The following is a 22,694-nucleotide window of genomic DNA, read 5'->3' as shown; positions in this document are numbered from 1 at the left end:
ATCCTTCACATGCAAGTTGTTTTTCATTTTGGCTTGTATTGCCAAGATCTAAGCCACTTACCATAGTCTTGAGCTCTTCCATGCTCTTCACATTCAAATAGCTAAGGAGACAATGCCATATATTCAACTTGTCTTGGTTTGATGTAAAGTCAACAAATACAACTATCTCCACTCCATTTACCTTCTTACAAATGAAGTAGTACAAATTTTCCTCTTTCAAGCCTTTGAAGATCTTGTTTCTACTCAATGTTCATACAAAACATCCATTCATATCAAATTGAACTTTAAAACCTTCCATTACAAGTTTATTCATAGAAAGTAGGTTTTGCTTCATCTCAGGTACATGAAGGATATTTTTGAGTTTGATCCTATTGGTTTATCGATTCACAACCACCTCCACCATAATAGAGCCAATTCCAATGGCTTCACATGTACCACTATCCGCCAACACCACGTTTGATGTTGGAATAGCCTCATAAGTGTCAAATGAACACTTATAAAGTGTCATATACTTAGAACAATCTGAATCCACAATCCATCTTGACATGGCAACAATAGAGGTCTCATTTATTGCTGTGAATGCATAATCTTGTCCTCCAAAGTCATCTTGCACACTATTTGCATTCTCCTTCTCTATTTTTTTTTTTACCTTGGTAGCAATTTTGAGCAAAATGGCCTACTTTGCCACAAATGAAGCAAGATTTGATATCATCTCGTTGATTTGGATAGTTGTCCTTACCTTGATGTGAGTAGAGTGCTAAATCTTTACTTTGGGACTCCTTTTCTTTCTTCTTGGTTATTTCATAGGCAAGTCTTGCCATCATATAGTCCATTGTAAGCTCTTTTAGCTTGATAGACTCTAAAGCCACAATAAGGTAGTTGTAGGATTCGAAAAGACTCATTACCAAGGTCATGACAATATCACTTTCTTCTAAAGGCTTGTCAACAATTGCTAGTTGGTTTGCAAGAGCCTTTACCTTATTGACATAAGCCATGACGTCTTCACCTTCTTCCATCTTGTAAGTAAAGAACTTCTTCCTTGTATAGATGATATTGGATAAGTTTTTGCTCTTATAGATGTTATAAAGAATCTTCCATGCTTCCGCTGGTCCTTTACAAGAGATAATGTGGAAGAAGTTGGCTTCATCCACATTGATTGCAATCAATCCAAAAGCCTTCTTTTCATGACGTTTGAACTCCTTCTTTTCCTTCATATCATAGTCTTTGCTTGGAGCCTCTTCACTTTCATCTACAATATCCCAAAGATCCAAAGACGCCAACAAAAGCTCCATTTTTACCTTCAATGGTAGAAATTCTCACTTCTAATCTTCTCAATAACTCTCAATCCTTCACCCTCACTTGAAGCCATGTCTAAGGAAGAGTTGTATCAAAAAAGATTGTAAGAAGAAGTCCTAATGCTGTCAAAATCAATAAGAAGGTTTTACTGCCTTAAAATCATAGAATCCTTCTTTGTGAACAAACTAATATTTTAACCTTCAAAAATACTCTCAACTTCACTTCTAAGACTTTTCACAAGTCTAATGACCTATCTAATTATCTCAAATCTGATTTGCCACTCTAATATCTCTTTTATACTCACAAATCATTAAGAGCAAACCAAGATCTAGATCTAGATCTGAATTTGAAAGTTAGGTTCTTCTAAAGCCTAACATAAGCATCAACAATTTGATCAACTCCATACTTACAAATCACTTCAAAGAATTCCAAAAAAAAACACTCAAGCAAATGTGAGTGGGCCCATAATCTATTGAAGAAAAGAAGTCTAAAAGCTACAAACACTTAGCACTAGCAAGGATTGTAGTCTAAGAGAAGTGTAGAAAAAGATATCTCTTACTTCCAACACCTTTTACTTAAAGGTGGAGTTTACATCCTAAGTACATAGACTTCATCTAGAGTCACCTTCATCCTTTTAATTTAGAACTAGATCTATATTCGTCTTAACCTAGCCGCCACCTTAAAATCCTAGCCACCACCATAGTAACTTCATTTAATCCTTTGGTGCCTTTTGACTATTAGCAATTTACTATGCTTAATCTTTGTATGGTGGTAATTAAGTAAGAACTTGCTGATCTTCAACATTGTTTGCATATTATCATTGTTGAAGAATGTAAAGCAAATCGGTAGGTTGAAATCGAATGAAATAATTGATGAGAGGAATGCTGAACGATGTAGCGGAGGGAGATTGCTGGTCATCATGTGACACTGACCCACTTATCAACACTTAGGACACAAATGAGATGCATGTTTCATTACAGTGACAACAGTACACTCATCCGTAACAATATAGTGTGTGCAATTGCGATAGAGAATCCAGCATCGAAAGATCTCCGATTCGCTAGTCACTTGGATGATACAAACTGATGCATCGCTTGAACACAAACTGTTCACAAAGAGTTGGATACACTAACTCATGAATGCATAAGAGCTCCGAAGAATCACAGCCACTAGTATGTTCCATTTGTACAAAGCTCTGCATACACACACATACAGGTTGTTTATGAATATATATATAAATATATATATATATGTATATAAATATATTTTGTTACTTTTAACTCTAGTGAAGCTCAATTCTCCATAGCTCGACCCCTGGTTGATTTCATATTCCAGAATACTGGGTCAAACTGTTACTCCATAGGATGATACACAGTGTGCAACAATGGCATGTCCTCCAGCGTTTTCAGAAGTAACAAAATCAAAATTCAGCACTATGAGATATGTTTCTGGGTGATCCTACAAGTTTTTCCATTGCCTGTTTGACTAGAAAACAATAATGTCCACATGTGAAATAGCAGTGTGGGTGTGGACTTTGTTATCAAGTTTATTTCATACTTTCTTGACTGACAACCTCTCATCATGAGCGAACTATTGCCAAACAGATACGAACTATTGTCAAATTGATTAGTGTAATGGCAGTTGACCGAAAAGGCTTGAACCACACGCCGAACTAGTGGTAATCTTTGCAGTTAAGATGTAAATGGCAATCGTGGCCACTCCACGTAATGGTGCACATTTCTGCTCTTTGATAATAAACAATTCAAAATGAAGTAATAATGCTCACTCGTGAAAATGCTTAGTAGCATGATAGATGGCATGAATAGTATCTGGGTGGTACAAATATGTTAGAACGTCAGCAGAAGATTAGAGAGTCTGAAATGACTCACAGCAGATACTGGTCAGCAGCTCGTTTCACTGTGCCACTGAGGCTGACTCAACCTGGAATGCTTGTTTCCAGCAGTGATAAGATAGAGAGCCGTCAGTTGGGATCAATGTCTCGTTCAAACAAGAGAGAAAGTAAAGGGAAGTCTCCACGAGAATATGTGCTCCGACGCTGTTATACTGTGAGTGGATATAGCTTGACTAGTCCCTTCAAATCAGCATTAGAACATTAGGTCCCCGAGAAGAACTCCGCCAATAGCACCTCCTATCAATGCCAATGCAGAGATTTCCTGATGGTGCCGCCTCGGTCTCTGATCCGACGAAGGTCCATACGGCTGAGGAGCTTGTACAAATGGTGAAGATTCTTCGTGACGACGAAGAAAATAGGGTGCAGCACCTGCAGGACGGGTAGGAACAGGAAAATCCGATCTACTGTTCGAAGAATGTAGAACGACAGCTCTTGAAACTTGCTGCGGCACTTCATGTGGTTCGGACTGGGACTGGAAACTGTTGTGATAGGCCATGTCGGCCGGAAATCCCACTGGGTACCCTATCACAGGTTCTGCGCTTGGATTTGCTCCATTCGAACTCCTCTCTGCTTGAAGAAGACATTGAATAGATCAGTATTGCATTTCATATTGGACAAACATGTACTTTAACAAGGAAAAGTAATCCTACGTCCGGGGTCAATGGTCAATGCGGTAAGAGCTTGTTCAATCGACTCTACCTAAACGAACAAGGACGAGTACATGGATAGACTCTTCATACAGTCCATGTGCCAATTAGGGCACTGAATTCAAAACATGAACGTATCGATACAATTCTGCAACGCAACCCTGCTGGAAGTGTACATAAAACGGTGCAGAGGGCCAGAGGGAACACCATCCTTAAACTAAACTACCATATTGTAAATTGTAGATGAGGAATAAAAGGATGAAGGTAAACAGAGGCCAAAATTACCCATGAGGCTAATGGAAAGACTGATGTAACCCTGCACATGGCCTGAAGGAGTAGTCAGCTGCAATTGCACAACATCATATTCTTGAGGGTCGTCTTTCATTGCTTTAATTCTTGCCATCTCCACCAAAGAAAGATAGGTAGTTCCGAGTAGTTTATTCTCCTTTCTTCTGCGATGTCTCACCACCTTACACACCAAAGGATGCAAGCTAGTGTCAGATCACACGCCCACTTCATGTAATGATGCAATAAGATCAACCACTATGCTAATTGCATCATGTAGACATTTGTCGCAAAAAACTACCACACGTTGCAGCCGTGCAGAACAAGTCAATAGGCAAGGCACGTGACACAACTAAGCAGAAAAATTCTCCTGGCTCGTCAAACAATTGATAAATATGCGAGTTCAATCTCTGTCTAATTACCTGAATGGTGATAGTGGAATGAGGAAATATAGGCACATCCTCTCCTAAGTAGAAAACCAGCTCGTCATTCCATTGAGGAAACCGGCCCCCTTTACGATGCACCCGCGTTGACTGCTTTGCTGTGGGATCAATCCACATCAAGGTGTACACATTCATCTTCCTAAACCGTCCATCTTTCTTCAAATCTTCCGCCGCCATCACCTTGACACGAATTTCCGTGGTCGCCATGGACTCAGATGATACACTCAGAATACCTATCAAATTGCAAGAACTCCCCCTCAAAATCCAAACCAATCTACTTCAGATGCTTTCCTCACATCCTCTACTTCACCGAGCCAAATCGCATCACACCGAGCCAGCTTTGTGATACTAAACCTCACCTCTTCAAAAACCACGGACAAAAATGTGTCAATCATCACTTGGTTGGCGGTACCCTGTTGTCAATGCTACTACCTACAAATCCGCAATTACAACCGCTACGGGAGCTCACCAAGGATGGATCTCTACAAAAACGCAGAAAAGCAAAATCCCACATGTAAGCTACTTGGACAAAATCACAACTACTCAAATTGAGAGGTAATGACCAAAGCGAGACCCCTGTGGTGATGTTCTCACAAGGTTCTCTCCATCGCGTCCGACGACCCAAAAAACAAGTCCTTTGTACCGACTTTAGTCCCTTCGACATCGCTCTGACATGACGTTTCGAACGTCTACCGTACTTTCGTCGTGGTCTCAGTTGCACTACCGGTCACAGCAGTCAAAGTGGGACCCACGATCAATCAAGTTGCTGGACACTAGCCAGGGAAGAAACATATGAATTCTAAAATATCACTCGCAATTTGCAAATTTGGTGCGTTTTCTGGAAATGATTCGCAGAGCAACCGAACAAAAGAACGACCTAGAATCCAACGCCGAAGGTGCCTCGAAGGCTCTGAAATCCGGCGACTCTGCCCTGAGAAAATCACATCTCAGTTGTTAGAAGCTTGGAATCTTTTCGTGACGACAACACGGATACGCGTCCCTAATTCCCTAATTAAGAACTCATTGAACAGTGCATCCGGAGCGCATGTGTGTATCACATGAGTCATCGCGGTCCAGAAGTCAAATCTCGAATGGCAACAAAAGGCGTTGCCGAACTATCACCCTGCGCTTCTGTAGCGCGCCAAGGCATTTAAGAATTGCAGTCGAAACTCGCTGAAATCGTTTTGAGAAACAGTGGGCTCGATCTAACTTGGCTATTGCTCGTTGCAGTGGAAATTCTAAGCACCGCTCATCTTTTATATTTTCTTCTGGCGGCGTGTGCACCAAACCAACCTTCACGCCACTTCGCTGCCTCCCAGTGTGAAAATCATCGAAGAAACGATGACGTGAATTCATCTTCGCTACCACTAGTGTGGACAGGGCGGCGGGGACGATGACTTGAGCGTGTCATCGGTGGCACCAGCGTGGAATGGACGGAACAGATCTTAGTTTGTCAATAGAAGCAGTATTCTACCCATTAATTTATATTCACTACAGTGGAATTAAACAATTTCTATTTTTGTCGACACCATTTATCACTGTAAATTGCTTTGAAGGTTTTGTGCAATTCACTGGCAGGTATCATGTTTAAATATATGTAACAAGCGTCAATAAGAACCTCAGAATATAGGCCTTTATTTTTATTTACAACGCTCACTACTCCCATTTTTTTTGCTTGGTTCCGCTTGTCGATTGATTCATGAGTGCGGCACCCACGAACTTGACAATCGTAGGCTGTCTCATTCATTTGCCATAAATGTGGATTTTAACGTAGAGGATTTGAAATGGCAGCCGCCTGAATGCAGCAAGAGTCTTGTGTCTTCAATGCGGAAGTTTACAAGCATGTTAAAGCTTGCAGGTGATTCAGCGGATCGTTCAGTTAAGCCATGAGGAAGCTTGAGGTTTAGTAGGCTTTTGGCTGTAGGGTATTGTTTTGTAGACGGAGATTCTGGTTTGGCCATGAAAATGTGTGACCAGGGGATATTTGTATGACCGATCGAATGTCTGCAAGCTGTTTAGTGAGTGCAATTTTCAGAGGACATTGGTCCTGAAGAGTCATGCTGAGTATTGTACCGCGTCACAGATGTGGAAAAGTAGGTGGGTTTCCCTGCTCTTGTTACTGTGGAGATGTGGATCCCTTTCTTTGGACAGATAGTCCTTGTCCTCTTCAAAAACTCTTCAGTTCCCCTCGTGCGTTTTTATCTTCATGACATAGCATGATCCTGGACCATGACCCCCGCATTGCAAATTTGCACGTGGAGCTTCTTATTTTCAACACCGTTTGATACCATTAGAATTGTACCGAACGTATCCCCTTGCAGAGGAAAGTTTAGATAGTTGGGGATACTTGTGAGCATATCTGGCGGTTGAACAGCGTATTGCCAATGAAACCTCGAAGCGTTACCAAACGTGAATAACAACAAGTGACCTCAGCATCCACTTAGAAAGATATTCGCTGGTAGGTTTTTGTCAGATGACCTAACCAGATAAACCTGCCATGTATATATTCTGGGCCCTTGTTTGTCTCTCTGTCTTAATCTGGTGTGATCTCCAAAACCTAGAATTGTTAGTCGCATCAGTGCAATGTTCCTTTGCTGAAGAGTTTTAGTAATATGTTCCATTTTGAGGACTTTGTTATCACCAAGACGAATTAGGTTGTAGAATAATTGGTGGCTTTTGCTATGTAGCCCCGATGTTGACCAGATTGGCACATGATCGCCCAAACAGATTAGTGTTGTGTAGTTTGTTCCGTTGTTGGTTGAGGTTGTGCGGTGTCTCCATAGCCTTAAGTATTCCAGTTTTGGGTTACTTAAGGTTTTAGAAAGCTTCAACATGACGCAGGGTTCAGTGGCCGATGTTGTGGTAATACTCTCTGTAGCTGTCATGGTATGTGCTTCACAAGGTTGACCTAGCAATAGCTGACACGGAATTCCGCACACATAATTTTCCATGATCACTGTTGCTTCGCTGCAGCGGTCTACGTATTATTGTCAACATTGTGTTCCGTAATCATCTATGCCAACCACGATATCCTTTTCGCCATCATTTTCAAATAGAGGTGGAGTTTCTAATACCGCCCCAGCATCCTCACATTCATCCGTCTTCCATCTAATTCCCTGCCCCAATCTCATTCCAACTAGAGTGTAGAGGTTAGAAAACACTATTCATTGTGAGGCTTCACAGACCAGCTGTTACGCATCGGAATAAATAATCTTTTCAGATGATTTAAATGTTGGTGGGAAAGTAGGAATCGTGAGAGATTGTGAATGGTTGAGGGAAGCTGTGAGCACCAAGTGAACTGGGCTTACATGTTTTTAGTGCTTATTCATCCTACACCATTCTCGTTACAGGAGCGCTCTCTTGCGTCTTTAGCTGTTGTGAATTGTCGTCTCCCAGTTATGCCAATATTTAATTTGTTTATGTTACTAGATGGTCTAAAAGATGTCAGTATCCAAAATCTTGTAGGGAATCATTGACAAAGCATCAGCGACCGTTACACAGGATCTTCCTTCAGATGTAAATCATATTGGGATGCACCTCAAAAATATCCTCCATATCTGGATATTCACCCCTTAACTGACCAGGTTATTGAAAATGTGTTACAGTATTAGTTTGTGGTTAGTCCTCTCAGCACTGATGTGAAAGTCTGACTTCTGCTGTTGTGCAGGATTAAATTAACAATTGCTGGAAAGGAATTTTTTCAGTCCAATCCATGCTCGAGATGTCTCAATCCAACTTGGTTCTGATGTAAATGCACTTCGACTTTCTCAATGTGAAAGCTACGTTGTCACCACATTTTCCTTTTCAATGTACTGATATGAAAACTGACTGAGTGAGTCGAAGCCCTTAGATTTTTTTTGTCCCCACTTTCGCTTCTTGATGTAACCAGTATAATTCTCTTCGGCCGAGTGCTAAGGTCTTGATTGTCTTCTCAGAAGTGTAATGTTGCTCCTTACCTTGCCTTTGAATACGCGTAATTACAGCATTTGTAATGCTCCCTTCCAATGTTCCATCAAGTTCAGATGGCCACAAGATTGAAAAAACACCTCCGACCGTAGTCAATTCCACTTGCCATTCTTCAAATGGATTAACAGTTGTTAGCTTCCCGAAGGTTAAAAGGCTGAAAACTGGTGAACTTTGTTGTATGCCCAGACGGAGTGAGATTGGCAGACTGGAGATATAGTTCAACGGACTTCGAACACTAGCAAATTACTTGTCTTTTGTAACCGGCTGAGTGACATTTTGTCTAGTTTAACTGGCAGTACAATTCTAATTTCTCTAATTTTGAGGTGCTGACTTAGTGGAGTTCTTGCAGTTGATACCCGAATTTTGCGCATTATAATAGTTGGAAGTATCAACGTTGGTTGAAGAATCAGTGTGAGTATTGTATATAATGATGACCCTGTACAGTTATTTTTATTAAACTTAACGATGATGTTAACTGCTGAGCCTCATTTCAACGTGTAACCATCTCGTTTGACTTCTGCTAGGAACAAGTTTTTATCTATCGCTGTGTTTAAGCCCAATGTGTGAACTTTCGCGTAACTGTATTAGTGGGATATTATCTAATCGTGTATAATCATTTATCCCTTTCAACATCTCTGAGGCACAGACTGAACATCCGAGTTGCAGAGGTCTGTGTCAAGAGTAGGCTGAAGAGCATGGATGTTGCTCTCAGGGCCTGGCTGAGTTGTGCTTACTAATTTGGGGAAACACTGTAATACAATCTTGTATTCTTTTCATTAGATTTGGTTGTAAGAGATCAGACTGTGCTTTGACTCTGTAGCTTAACACTTAAATGTTTCAGGGCCCTTCAAATTGTGGGTTCTGCTGGAAGTTGAGTAAAGAATGGAGCAGATGAACAATGATTCCGCTTGTTTAGTAGGAATGCTTCACTCTTGGCTCTAGTATTACGAGTCAGAACAAGCTAAAGTAATACCTTCATTTTAGATGTGTAAAATGATAATGACAAAACTCAATGATTTATATATTTGTTTAAATTTATTTTTAGTGTTATTTACAATATATAATTTTTTTAATTATTATTGTTTAAACTCAGTGATTTTAATATTAAATAAGATTTATTCATTTTGATTTCAATTTTGATTATACGTAAATATAAGGAAGAAAGAGAAGGCTGATGCAATTAAGCAATCACTCTCTGGTGATTATTGAAAGGACAACGAGGTATTGTATGAGCAGAAATTATTAAATCTATAACACAATCCGCTCATTATGTTAAGCTTGAGAAGTGTCATTAACTTATTTTCTTTTCGCCGAAGCGTATAATACATTCTGCAAAAACAAACAAGAATGCCAAATTTGGCATCGAAACTGTGGTGTTTGCCCACACTGTGGGTGTGGTTTACAATCACAAAATTGCTGTCGATGTTGAAGCCCACTAAATTACAGACTACAGTTCCCAAAATGGATGTTTAGCGAGGTGTGACGGGGGACACCTCGAAGAATCCATGAAACTTAAGCTTTGGCTGGAGGCGACGGTGATGGTCCACCGAAATCGCGGCCAGCGTGGCGTGAAGTGTATTCTATATAATGGCCTAGGCTTCATGTGGTCTTCCAACTTCCCTACCTCTTCTTGTTACTTGACACTGACGCAGATGTAGTGCACAGCTCCCTGGTGACTCATTGTCCTCATTCGTGCATTCAGCTTGTTTGCTGACTCCGCCGTTGGGCCTGTATGATCATGGCCAGGTTGACTGAGCTAGGTTCTGTAGGAAAGTTGGTCACGCTGCAGACAGGAGACCGCAGTCCCAGGGACCCAGCGACAGTTGATTCTGTGATCAGAGACTTCTGGAGGCACTCTTCAGGCCACAAATCCCGTCTAGGTGAGCTGTGAGTGGTCTGCATCACTAGTTTTTGCTTAGCTTGTGAACGCAACAATTAGACTGTCCTGGGAGAGGGTTTGAAGGGTACAACACCCGTTTTTGGCTGGAAGAAAGAGTGCGAGGATCAGTGATTTGAAGCAACGGCTCCACTTTGAGAGAATCGATCACTAAGGTTCGCTGTGTGTTCGTGCACACGCGTCGGAGCAAAGCAAAATTGTCGCTAAGTCAGTTCGCAAAGTACTGTGTTGTGCTTAACTTGTCATGTTAACGACTAGCCAGACTGGGTTCATGAAGGTTATAATTTTGTAGAGCGTGATCAATTGTTTGCTACATGATTACGTTACCTGTGCATAGCAGGGATCGAAGAATCAGGGTGAGTGAGTGGACATATGAGGCGCACTAAATACCCACTGGAGGAGCAACCATTTTTCTGTCTGGAAATGACATCTGTGAACATGGGAGAGTCTCTGATCGCCTCCCACAGTCTGTGCTTCGAGTATGCTCAACCTAATTATTTTCGGCAGCACAACCTTGAGCATCTTGCAATCGAGCGACGCGTAAACAAACCTATTCAACACCACGGCTAATTTCCCCACGAACATGAAGCCCAGTTTCCCTCAGACGTCATATTTGACCACTGAAAACCATCAAAATAGGGTATACTCAACCTTACCTCTATATCCATCATCGGCAACAACTGCTCAACTGGACGCGGCAGTGAGGCTAATATTCCCTGGAAGAGCAACATCAGTCAAGACATGAAGACATTACGGCGAGACCTTGCTAACAGGTGCCCCAGATCCTCAATCCTCTTGATGGAAATCATCAAATCTGCGGACAATGCTATTCGAGAATTTGGGTGTGGTTCCGGTATGTCAGCGCATTCCGGTAAAGATGACGAATCTTTTATATACAGGCAAGTTCTACACGGAAAATTTGTCAATTAACTGGAGCCATCCCTTGCAATGTTAACTTTTCGGAGGTACTAAGCCCAGTTACACTGAAATACATGTATGATGGTTGAATTGTGTTGAATAGGACCCTGAAGCTGAGAAAGATCCAGAGCTCGGGGCTGCTATCATCGACCACCCTTTCTATCCAAAGATTGTTCGTGCACTCATCAGGATCTACAAAGTAGCGCCTCGTCGGAGTGCTAGCTAACGCCGTTCTTCAGGTATCTTTAGTTCTTGCGTAGGTGCCGAATCTGAAGTTATGTAACTGGATTGAGCATTTGGTTCTAAGATGCGGATTGGTGCGCCCGGAGGCCTGCCTGCCAGACTGGACGAACTGACAAATAAGTTCCAAAGAGTTCAAGATTATCGTTAAACTTTAAAAACCGGCACCGACCCTGCGCTGGATCACTTCATGGTATGCTTGTCACTGCAGTTGTACTGTCATACTTTTCACTTTCCCAATGAGCAACATTAATCGATCAAGAACAATGAGAGCGCTTTTGTGAACAGAATTTCCTAAGAATTAGCACTTTTCTTTTTCTTTTTCGTGCCTTGAAGTACAAACCTTTGATGAGGGTTAACATAAACCTGTGAAAACATTGCGTTTCGGAATTGAACTTCTCATGAGAATGCGAAACAAACTGCATCTGGTTTCTCTCAACTGGGTTTCGCTTGGTCCGAATTGTGTTCTTGCAACAGAGATCTTACATGGAAATGCTTACGAAATTCACGGAGGATTTGAAGGAGCCTTTCGACAAGTTCATGCGGTTCACGGAGATCACCACCAGAGCTCTGGAAGATATCTGCGGCCACTGTGTAGAAAGTATGTTAAACCGCAGCTATTTTTTTCTCTGACTAGCGGCCATGCATAGAATTGTGTCAGATCTTTCAGAATAGGGAGAAAGGTGTACGTTTGTGCTCTGTCCTGGAAGTCGTGGAACGGGACTTTTGAAGGACGAGTGACACTGTTGTGGTGACGAGTAATGGGTGGAAGAAGGCCATCGCATCCAAAAACCTGCAACAGATCGTGTTGAGATCTCCAAAGCTGTTGGACCAGCTCAAGGCCACAGCGACACCCTGATCTAGCATCACCATCAGTCCTCGACTCCTTCATTCACCTATATCTATCTATGCATCTCTCAATGTCACCGTCCCTATCTCTCTATTCTTCTGTATGCGTCACGCTCCAATATTTGTGTACGGTTGAATTCAACAGTCTTCTGCAAACAATTTTTTTACTTCACGTAGTCCTCAACGACAGTGCTTTTTCAATGTGGTTTTAACACTTACAGAGGTCTGAAATTTGAGGATCAGCCCTTGCCGTGGTGGCGTAATTTATGTTGCAAGATTATCTTAGGTTTATGTGCTTGGTGTTGACCACTAATTTAAGTACTGTGTAGCTGGACATGTTACAATCAGAAATGAAGGGTACTCGAGTTCACAGCTAGAAGAATTAACTTGGTAGACATAGTGGATGGGATTTCTCATGAACTTGAAACGTTTCAATCTGCTTTGAGTACTGACGCATCACTATCATATTACTGTGAAGGACAGTTGTCGGACTGGATGTAGACAGCAGAAAGAGGTCACAAACATCAACTTTGAACTGCTATACATTTGATCCACCACTTAAGATAGACTGATATATTTAATTCGATATAACATTGTTGTACTCATGTAGAGTATATGCACGGTGAAAACTTTGAACCAATTGTCAAGCAGTTAATGTGGGGGAATTCTCACGAATGTCACCACTCAGAATTCTTGCCCTACAAGGGAATCCTAACAGCATGTTAACCATTCCTTCATGAACGGATAGCACTGCTGACTTGACATGTGATTGCGAAAAGAATCAACTCATTGTGTAAGGAAAGGCAACCGGAGTCGGACAGAATGGAACCAATGTAGAGGAAATTTTGTTTAATCCTTCTTAGTTTACTACAATGAGTTCTTAAACGAAGTTGGATGTGCAACCGTTCGAGTTGTTTGCTACGCTGCATCAATTAATTTGGAGGTGGGGGAATTTATGCAGCCACACCAGATGAGGATAGCAACTACGAATTGGACATCGGCATAGAGGAGCATGGAACACAAGAAGGCGACGAGCTGTGCATGAGTGACAAATTGAAATTTCTTGTAGATATAGACGAAACCGTCGTTGTTGACCCAATGGCATCGGACGAGAAGGTCAAGAAAGCCATGAGGAAGAAATATGGTTGCCACATCGGAGAGCTTAAGGCTGAATTCAACCGAGTGCGCAAGAAAGGGAAGTTGTCAACGAGTGCTCTCACCATCTTGAAGGACTGATTTAACCGCCATTCTCACTGGCCTTACCGTTCAGTACGCACCTCCTCTCGAACGTGTGCATGGTATCACATCGCGAACGCGACGAAACCTTAAAAGTTGTCAAAAAATTGAAACGAACGAAAGTCTAACATGGCATTCACGTGAATTGTCTTGCATGTATGTTCAAGCTGTTCTAACACAGGTGTGCTATCAACGCAGGAGATACAGAAAGATAACCTGCAAAACTGTGCGGCTTAAACTCAAAGCAAATCAACAACTCGTTCATCAATGAGCGTAAGAGGCACTGGAGCTGTGAGGGAAAATGTTTGCACTCCAACACTAAATTTTCCAGGAACACCCACGTCCAAATTAAGGGACAATTTACTTACGATTCATCTAAGAAAATCGTTAAGTGCCTTTCCTGTTGATACTCTGTTCACGTAGTACCTGCAGAGTGCAACATAGTGTATGAATGTTGCTGATCAGGCTTCCTGCAAATTGTCGTTATTCGATCATGTCGTGGTCAGTGATCTCGTTGACCCCCTCCAGGTGTGCGTTTTTGTAAGGTTTTCCTCTTTTATTCACACACTGAAGTCGCGTTTAAGTTAATACTTCATGAAGAATTACCTTACGCGAATACCTTTGATGGAACGCCTCAGCTTTTGAAGCACGCAACATGAAATGCATCCTTAGATACAAGCGTATTGGGTAGTGCAACGAGATCATTGTCAGAAGTATCCGTTTTATATTCATAGAGTCTACAGGACCACACGAATGACAGTCAATCGATTGAATCCAAATCTGAATGCATAAAAAGAATAATGGGCTCTACAGTTGGATGAAATAGTAAAGAATATCGGTACTCAACTGTGAAAGGGATCTGAAATTCCTTAGCACCACCGTCTCTCAATTTCCCTGGTATTCCTGCGAACAGAGAAAAAATGAAAATTACGTTGGAAATAATTCAAATACACACTGCAAACCGATCAACTACAACCCAGCGAGGTTTGAGCGTAAATACATACAAGCGCACTCCGTAGTCCTGTGCGAACTGGCCGACATCACTGCGACGTGTGTATGCACAGACAGTGAACGTCAGTGACAAATTCTCTCCAAGAGGCTCCACTACTTGAAGCTTTAGATCAATGCACTGGTCCGGTCAGCACTGGTTCCTGTTGTCTCCCTCAAAAAAACTTTCTTCCTGGGGGAACCCTCACGTAGTATTCATAAGCGACGACGAAACTTGTGAGGCAGATCACTGAGCGTCATACCGTCTTGAAGAATTCCTGGTCTGAAGGGACGTGCCTTCAGAAGTCTCCGATCATGGAATCGACCACCGCAAGGTACCTGTGGTCACGGCCTGGTTGGATGCAGCTTGACCGACCTGCCTAGAAAACGAGCTGCAGACGACCCCGCCATGATGGAGGTGATGCAGGTCCAGCAACGGAGCCAGCAAACCAGTCGAATTAACTACAGCGGAAAACACTGATCCAGCAGAGGAATTGGCTTCGAGGGTGGCGATGGTGACAAGCAGAAACGGTGGACGATGGAAGAGGTCGCCGAGTGCCACAAGCCCAGTATAATAATATACTCCTTAATGGACGCCGCACTCGCTGAGATTGTATCGGCATCAGTCACCTTCACTGTCATTGCTCCTCCGACGTGCGGCACAGACGCCGACCCAACACACACTCTCACACACAAATACATGTATACAAGATATATATATATATATATATATACATACATACATACAGATTCATGCACACATATGTATCTGGGCAGCTATGGGTGTTTTTATAATCTATGATAGGCAAAACCCTTGATAAGGCGATAGTAATGTCATCTTAGAACTTGGTCAAATATGACATTTGAAGTTCATCACAAAAACCCATGTAGCGAGATTGTACTTTGATGAGATTATTTTAATGACAACTTTGAAGTTTATGAAAATAAGAAGTTCATCATTTGACTCAAGTAGTAGTATAATGTGTTTGTGTGTATGTATATAGTTTTATAGATGTGTATTAATGACACCTAAGTGCATGTTTTTCCTTGTTGTATGTTCCAACATAGTCAAATAAATTTTGATTTCGATTTTTTCTTCTTCTTCTTCTAGAATCATTTGCAAACTTGTTATTTTATTTTTTTTTAAACTTTATTTGAGAACATCAAAAAAAAATCTATAAAGGTTTTTGACTAATCATATGTTGCATTATCTGATATCTTGATGCCTTATTGTTTTAACTTGGTGTTGAATTTTAGTTTGTCTTATTTAATTTAATAAGATAGCTACAAAGCATAATTTAATAGTAAGATTGATTAAAGTTTTTAAAACCATGAATATAGATGTGTTATCTTTAATTTCTAAATTACTTCTAAATTAATTATTATATTAGTTTAATTATTATTACTGTGGTTTAAATTATTTTTATACTACTTGATTTTTTATAAAATCACATTCAATTCAATAAGATTCATTCTTTTGTTTTTTGAGATATATTTTATAGATTTAAATCCGTAGTTAATTATTCCATGTATTTTTTTATATATAAGGATATTTACATTATTTTATAAATTAGTAATTTACATGTGGTATATATATATATATATATATATATATATATATTTAATTTTTTAATTATAATATTTTTTTACATACTTTTTATCATATAATTATAATTAGAAAATGTATGTACATAATAATTTTCTGAGATATAATTATAGTTTAAAAAAATATTATACATAATATTATATAAAAGTTATAAGAAAATATTTACAAATTATAAAAGAATTGTGTAAGCAAGAAAAAAATCTAAAAATAACCTAAAATTACAAAACGGTGATCTTCAAAAGATAAACACAAAATAGAAATTTTCTAAGTTAGTGGAAAAATTTTAAAATTAGAGAGATAAAGACTATTGGAATGGGTCATTTAGCAAAAAAACCAAAGACTGCATATTTGATTATAAATTAATTGTATGTTTGATGGTGGATTTAAAATTATTAGATAGTAGGTAATATTTCTTGTTCTTTTGTGAAACAATTTAACACATATTAACTGCATTATATAATCATAATTTATAAGCCCACCAATCTATATAAAACTGTAAGTTATAATAATTTTTAGATATCTAAATACGTAATAATATCAAAATTGCCAAATTTAATTAGGATGATGTTTTAAGAATACAATTGCAATTAGGATGATTTTCTAGTAAAAATAAACTATTTTACAAAATTTTAATGTTTACTTTTATGAGTCATTCATTCATTTACTTTCTTCAGTCACAACATGTTGACCTTCTCTTCCAAATTAAAACATGACCTATCTTATATTTTCCATAGTCTTATTAAATAAATCACCAAACTTTATACTCCAACAAAAGAAACATATTGTGTATTATGCACAGAGTGTTCCAGAATATTTTAAGACACAATTGGCTCATATGAAGTAAACATAATTATAGAGGCACAACATTTTTTTTTCACTTACTATATGAAAATGATGTAGAAAGAAATTATTCCATATCTGATAAGATTTTGTAACTTTTAAGAAAAATACTAACTCCTATTGTCCAAACCACCCACATGAAAAATAAGAAACTCCAAGAAAGTTTTTATAACTATACAACGTAATGGAAAAAAAAAAAAAAAAAAAAAAAAAAAAACTTCAGCCTAATTATAAACTTAATGAGATAAGCACATAACCCTGCTGGATTGTGGACTCTGATGCCGGTAATGGAATTGGGGGGCAAATGCCAAAACGCTTTCTAGAATGGGGCCCAAGAATCCCTCCATCATCATCATCAAGTTGCCATACAAATCCAAGAGTGGACAAGAACATGCTACCGAATCTAACGATGTTGCAGCGAGATTCTACAAATGCGAGAGAATGAAGATCCGGTGCCTGCGAGTTTGGCAGTAAGTGAGTGTGTTTGTGTGACAATGTGTGTATGAATGTTCCACAAGGGCGGTGTGAACTGTGCATTCAAGGCCACAGTGAGGCAGCCATGCTACTGAAGGCGGCGGCGGCGGCGATGGTGGTGGTGAAGGAGGAGGAGAAGGAGACGGTGAAGTTGCAAGATTCTTCCGTTACGCTCATCCACCTCGCCGGATGCGTTCAAATCCACATCGAGAAGTGTATATAATGGCCACTGCAGCCGGTCATCCCTTCCATCGTCTCCTGCGTCTCCTTGTGACTTGCCATCTGTGCAGCAGCAGCAGTGCTAGCGTTACGCCCCCCCCTGGTGGCCCATTTAACTCTTTCGTGCACTCAGCTTGATAGCTGACTTCGTCACTTGACCTGCATCATCATGGCCGGGTCGTCAGAGCGCGAGTCGGTGGGTAGGTTGGTCACGCTGCAGCCAGGACACTTCCATTCCAGGTATTCTGAGGCTGTCGATCCCATGATGAGAGACTTTTGGAGGCGCACTTCTGACCGCGAATCCCGTCAAGGTGAGACAAATGATGAAGGTCACGAGTTTCGAGCCGTTTTATTTGTGAGCACCCTCCGACTGCGCGCACTTAGGCTCGCCTGTGAGAAAGTTTCAAAAGGGATTATGTTAAGTGGTGAATGAACGGATGCGCGGGATGCGTTACAGTGATGGAGCAGCGCCGAGGTTCTTTGATTGTGTGTGGCTGGGCTGCATACTTGTCACATTGATTCGCGCAGATTTAGTTGACTGTGTGCTTCGGCGCCTGCCATGGCCTGTAGGAAGGGATCGGTGTGCCTGTTTTTCTTACGGAAATTGCTTGTTTCTTGCCACTGTGTGCGGCAGAGGTACACAGGAATCAGTCGGGACGCGGGAACGGACAAACTTCAGTGGTCGACTTTGCGCAGCGTCTGGAGGAGCATTCATCCTTCCAGCCCTATAGTTTCATGGAGCAGCAAACCCCGTCGGCATCTGTCAACGTGGACTCTGAAGCTCGGTCCTGCTTGACCAGCTCCCACAATGTATACAACACATCCTCTAGTGCTTACACCAACTTCTTCAACACCACGGCATATCTCCCCGAGTGTCACACTATGAGGCCCCCCGCGCCTCCGACGTACATCACCACGGACACCCATCGTCGGGAGGGATACTCAACTTCACCTTTCGCTCCCAGTTGCAGCAACTTCTCGACCTTAAACTGCAGCGCAGCTCATGATATGGCATCTGAAGGTAGTATAAACCGAGATATGGAGAAGTTCCAGCAAGAGCTTGCATACAAGTGTCCCAGATCCTCTGACCTCTTACTGGCAATCACTACATCCGCGAATACTGCTGTCAGGGAGCATGGGTCCAGTGCTGAACGAAGACGTCGAGGAAACTCCGGCTTGTTCGGGAATATGAGCTTGCTGACAGAAGATGAGGACGACGCTCCAGATGCGCAGGCAAGCTATCAATGACAACATTTTCACCGGCATTGAACTTGTGCGATACTAAGTCACAGGTTAGAAGTGTGTTCAAATGTGTGGGAAGTCTTTGTCTCGGTACAACGAAGCGTTTATAATGGGGTGGTTCTTGACCTTTTTGCTCTACAGGATCCTGAGTTCGAGGATAATCCTCAGTCAGAACAAGATCTAGAGCTTCGGGCTGCTATCATCGACCACCCTTTCTATCCGGAGATGGTCCTAGCCCACGTTAGGGTCTTCAAGGTAACGGCAGCCTAGGAGGACTCTGCTCATGCCGCTTTTCAGCTTCCACTGAATTACGCTTTGTCTCTAGGTTGTATATTAGGCAGCAGATTATTGAAACGGTTCTGTGCTGCAGATTGGAGCACCCAGACGGTTACGCCGCAAACTGGACGAACTAGCAAAGAAGTTTCAACGTTTCCAAGATTGTGATCATACTTCGAAAATCGGCTCTGATCCTGAGCTCGATCACTTCATGGTAATCTTGTCCCTCTTTACAAAGCCCTTATCTACATGTATACACACTCAGTCCCCACTCATCTCTGAGTTTTCTCTCAGCTTTGCGTAAAGACAACATTGTGAGCTTGAGCTTCTCACAAACGTTGCAAAAGTAATTAAATTGCATGTGATATTTTTTTCAACTGAGAATCGCATGATGCAATCTATGTTCTCAAAACAGAGATCATACGTGGGCGTGCTTACGAAGTTCGCGGAGGACTTGGAAGAACCTTTCAATAAGTTTATCCAGTTCACAGATAACACCTCCAAGGCTCTGGAAGAAATCTGCGGCCACTACGTTGACAGTGAGTCCCATCCCCACCCAATTCATGGAACCTTGGTAAATCTAGGTTTAAAAAATAATGTAGGTACGCACGTGGGTATCTCTGTGAGTGCTGGCCTAAAATTCTCGGAATTAGACTCTCAGCCTTGAAGGACAGTTCACAATGTGACGACGGCCGATTTTTGGAATGAGCATTTCGTACTCAGTGTCCTCTGATGGTCTGTGAGGGATTGCGGTGAAATCTCCTAAACTTGAGGACCAAATGTAGAGCAGTAGCGACACGCGAATCTAGCATCCCCATCAATCGCACTCTAGACTATTTCAAGTTATTAACCCATTTTATTATTTTAAAAGAAAAATAAATAAATAATTTGACAAGAAATCTATAATAGCATGTACGAAATGGTAGTTCTTGAAACCAAAATGATATGAAATAAGATAATTCACCTAAACAGTTCCCGGAGCTAATGCAGTTGTCGTAGCTATTACACAGGATGCAGATAAATTCATGATGCCATTGTGGCATGATTTTCATCGCAGGATAATTAGAAGTCCTTGTGTTTAATATTCACCACTAGTTAGAGTACTGGACTTGACATTTTGAAATCAGAAGAGACGGGAACTCGAGTTTACAGAATTAACTTGGTAGGCACGAAAACATAAATCAATTTGCTACTACGGACTGCGTCACTATCACTCTAATGTGAAGGACTGCAATAGGTGTAGAGAGAGTCCGCAAACATCAACTTTGAACTGCTATGGTTTATTCTTACCGCAAGTGGTACGAAAATATTCGACATATTTACCTCGGAATAGAAATTTTGTACGTATCCCGACCGTACGCTTGGTGAAATTTAACCCGAAGATGTTAAAAACATTGAATGTACCTTGATTCATCAGCAATTACGCGCACTTTCGGGTTGCATAGCAGTGCAGGAAGACGTGAGTGCGTGGACGTTGGGCTTCAACTTATACAACAGTAAACATCAGTTTGTGCTTCTATTGCATTCAGCGCTGTATTGACGATGTCGAATCGTGCGACGACGACTGATGACTTCACAATCAAAATTGAGTTACAGGTTGGGATCGTGAATGACAAACCTAGGCAGGCAACGAAAATGCATTGAAGAGCTGTGATGACCACTATAATATCTGCGAAATCCTTGTGATGATTCCAAGTTTTATTGAGTGAATCCATTGAGAAACCGAAAGGTGCGAAGTATGGAATTTTACTCATCAAATTAAGATCAAATCATGATTTGACAGAGAGTGTGGAAGTATGTGCAGCCACACCAGATGAGGACAACTGTGGATTCGACATTGGTCCACTAGAATATGGAGCACAAGAGGGCGACGATCTGGACACGTTGGGGGATGAGAACGTAATGTATCCCTTGGATATAGACGAAAGCGTCATTGTTGACCCAATGGCATCGGACGAAGATATCAAGAAAGCCCTGAGGAAGAAATATGGTCGCCACATCGGAGAGCTCAAGGCTGAATTCAACCGGGTGCGCAAGAAAGGGAAGTTGCCAACGAGTGCTCGCACCATCTTGAAGGACTGGTTCAATCGCCATTCACACTGGCCTTACCCTTCAGTACGCAAATCCTCTCTATCACTGTTTATCTCAATATCAAACTACATAACCTGAAAGATGACATCTGAGGGTCGAGAATCAGATAATTTAACCACAATTGAATCCAACTGGAGTCGTGTAATGGCGCAACACAGGTTTCACTTGGGCACTGTCAGAATGTGATAATATTAAAAGATGTGCACATATTCTGTGCTATGTTCCACAAGTTCTAACCTACTGATCAAACTCTACGCAGGAGATGGAGAAACAATACCTGCAAAGAATCTGCGGCTTGAATTTGAAGCAAATCAACAACTGGTTCATTAATGAGCGCAAGAGGCACTGGAGCTGCGAAGGTAAATGTATGCACCCAAACGCGAAGTTCTATGGCACCTCCAACGGCCAATGCAGAGGTCATCTGGAGTAGGAACAATCGAATCGTCTTCAGTGATCGTCTGAAGAAACTATTTACGTCAAGTGCAGTCACGCTGCACTCATTTTTGAAGTCTCCATGTAGATAAAGTATGCAGATATAGAAATCCAACGTTAGGTTCTGGTTCCAAATTCTGCCGCGTGCCCAAACAATCACATACCTATCAGCCCCAGCATGCTTCAGGCTGGGGAGTATGAGGAACGTAGAAACCGGCAAGAAACTACTTACGTACTCGTTTGAATGTAACTGATGGTTTCCGTTGGCCATGTAGAAGCGACTATAGAGATGAAGCAACTGTAGAGGCAGCTGAAAATGAAGCAACTATGGAGATACAGCAAACAGAGCGACAGCTGAAGAAGAAGCAAAATGAAGCAACTAGAGAGAGAGTTGAAGAGTAAAAAGTAAGGTGTAATAATAAATATTAAAAAATATCTTTCACGACTTTCAACTAACCGTATATATTATGATGATTCCAATTCCGTGTATAAATACCTCACTGATTAGTTGTTGATTGATGTAGAAATTGTAAAGCTGTAATTACTGTCGTAAATTTCATAACTGTCGTATGTCCAAAAGGTCTTGTAAGTGTCAGAACCATGTCTAGTCTTGATGCTATTAAGCAGGCTATAACGCGGAAATTAGAAAAGGATCTCATGAAGATGCTGTCCCGTGTAAGACTACAGATGTTTGAGGACTTGGAAGAGTACTTTAGCAGCATTGCCGAAAGTCTTGATGTAAGTTAAGCTCAAGCAGCACCTGCATCAAATACCAACTTTGAAGCGGTACTTACCACGGGCAAATAACGGGTCGAGATGTTCAAACAAAGCCAAGCAC

The 22,694-nt window shown here is 41.2% G+C and overlaps 3 protein-coding genes across 9 annotated transcripts; 2 read left to right on the top strand and 1 right to left on the bottom strand.

Annotated features, from left to right (window-relative positions):
• Positions 1–2,782: 2,782 nt before the first annotated feature.
• LOC112295635 (uncharacterized) lies at positions 2,783–5,372 on the bottom strand. The gene is made up of 4 exons (XM_024547474.3): positions 4,943–5,372; positions 4,563–4,816; positions 4,141–4,324; positions 2,783–3,775 (listed from the first exon to the last, which is right to left on the bottom strand). Exons 2-4 carry the CDS (start codon positions 4,788–4,790, stop codon positions 3,402–3,404), a joined length of 786 nt encoding a protein of 261 aa, XP_024403242.1. The 5' UTR covers positions 4,791–4,816; positions 4,943–5,372; the 3' UTR covers positions 2,783–3,401.
• Positions 5,373–5,644: 272 nt separating this feature from the next.
• Positions 5,645–13,973, top strand: LOC112295636 (homeobox protein knotted-1-like LET6). 6 transcript variants are annotated; one of them, XM_090244343.1, is made up of 7 exons: positions 7,080–7,641; positions 8,251–10,429; positions 10,787–11,345; positions 11,468–11,603; positions 11,694–11,797; positions 12,082–12,205; positions 13,415–13,973. In XM_090244343.1, exons 5-7 carry the CDS (start codon positions 11,795–11,797, stop codon positions 13,687–13,689), a joined length of 402 nt encoding a protein of 133 aa, XP_090100469.1. In that variant the 5' UTR covers positions 7,080–7,641; positions 8,251–10,429; positions 10,787–11,345; positions 11,468–11,603; positions 11,694–11,794; the 3' UTR covers positions 13,690–13,973. The 6 variants fall into 6 exon arrangements, 5 of the variants coding, with proteins under 5 accessions (XP_090100471.1, XP_090100470.1, XP_090100469.1 ...); XM_090244345.1 differs by lacking the exon at positions 7,080–7,641 and adding an exon at positions 5,645–6,680 and having other exon boundaries at positions 11,468–11,797; XM_090244344.1 differs by lacking the exon at positions 7,080–7,641 and adding an exon at positions 5,645–7,041 and having other exon boundaries at positions 11,468–11,797.
• Positions 13,974–17,729: 3,756 nt separating this feature from the next.
• LOC141046477 (homeobox protein rough sheath 1) lies at positions 17,730–22,312 on the top strand. 2 transcript variants are annotated; one of them, XM_073540593.2, is made up of 7 exons: positions 17,730–18,126; positions 18,450–19,048; positions 19,199–19,312; positions 19,428–19,547; positions 19,749–19,872; positions 21,138–21,448; positions 21,684–22,312. In XM_073540593.2, the coding sequence occupies exons 1-7, from the start codon at positions 17,985–17,987 to the stop codon at positions 21,852–21,854; spliced, it is 1,581 nt and encodes a 526-aa protein (XP_073396694.1). In that variant the 5' UTR covers positions 17,730–17,984; the 3' UTR covers positions 21,855–22,312. The 2 variants fall into 2 exon arrangements, with proteins under 2 accessions (XP_073396694.1, XP_090100467.1); XM_090244341.1 differs by having other exon boundaries at positions 18,121–18,170.
• The last annotated feature ends 382 nt before the right edge of the window (positions 22,313–22,694 follow it).

This window comes from Physcomitrium patens, chromosome 18 (assembly GCF_059467195.1).
Source record: "Physcomitrium patens ecotype Gransden chromosome 18, ASM5946719v1, whole genome shotgun sequence".
Classification (NCBI taxonomy): Eukaryota; Viridiplantae; Streptophyta; class Bryopsida; order Funariales; family Funariaceae; genus Physcomitrium; species Physcomitrium patens.
Note: the sequence above shows the minus strand (reverse complement) of the source record. Positions and strands in the feature narration are given on the sequence as shown.

Bases quoted from the DNA above. Each gene is read 5' to 3' on its own strand.
- LOC112295635 (XM_024547474.3), bottom strand. From the start codon at position 4,790: ATGGCGACCACGGAAATTCGTGTCAAGGTGATGGCGGCGGAAGATTTG. The intron at 4,325-4,562 runs GTAATTAGACAG...TTGGTGTGTAAG, and splicing joins ATTCCACTATCACCATTCAG to GTGGTGAGACATCGCAGAAG. The intron at 3,776-4,140 runs GTAATTTTGGCC...TTCTTCAAGCAG, and splicing joins TCTTTCCATTAGCCTCATGG to AGAGGAGTTCGAATGGAGCA.
- LOC112295636 (XM_090244345.1), top strand. The intron at 12,206-13,414 runs GTATGTTAAACC...GAATTTATGCAG, and splicing joins CTGCGGCCACTGTGTAGAAA to CCACACCAGATGAGGATAGC.
- LOC141046477 (XM_073540593.2), top strand. From the start codon at position 17,985: ATGGCCGGGTCGTCAGAGCGCGAGTCGGTGGGTAGGTTGGTCACGCTG. The intron at 19,049-19,198 runs GCAAGCTATCAA...TTTGCTCTACAG, and splicing joins ACGACGCTCCAGATGCGCAG to GATCCTGAGTTCGAGGATAA. The intron at 19,313-19,427 runs GTAACGGCAGCC...TCTGTGCTGCAG, and splicing joins CCCACGTTAGGGTCTTCAAG to ATTGGAGCACCCAGACGGTT.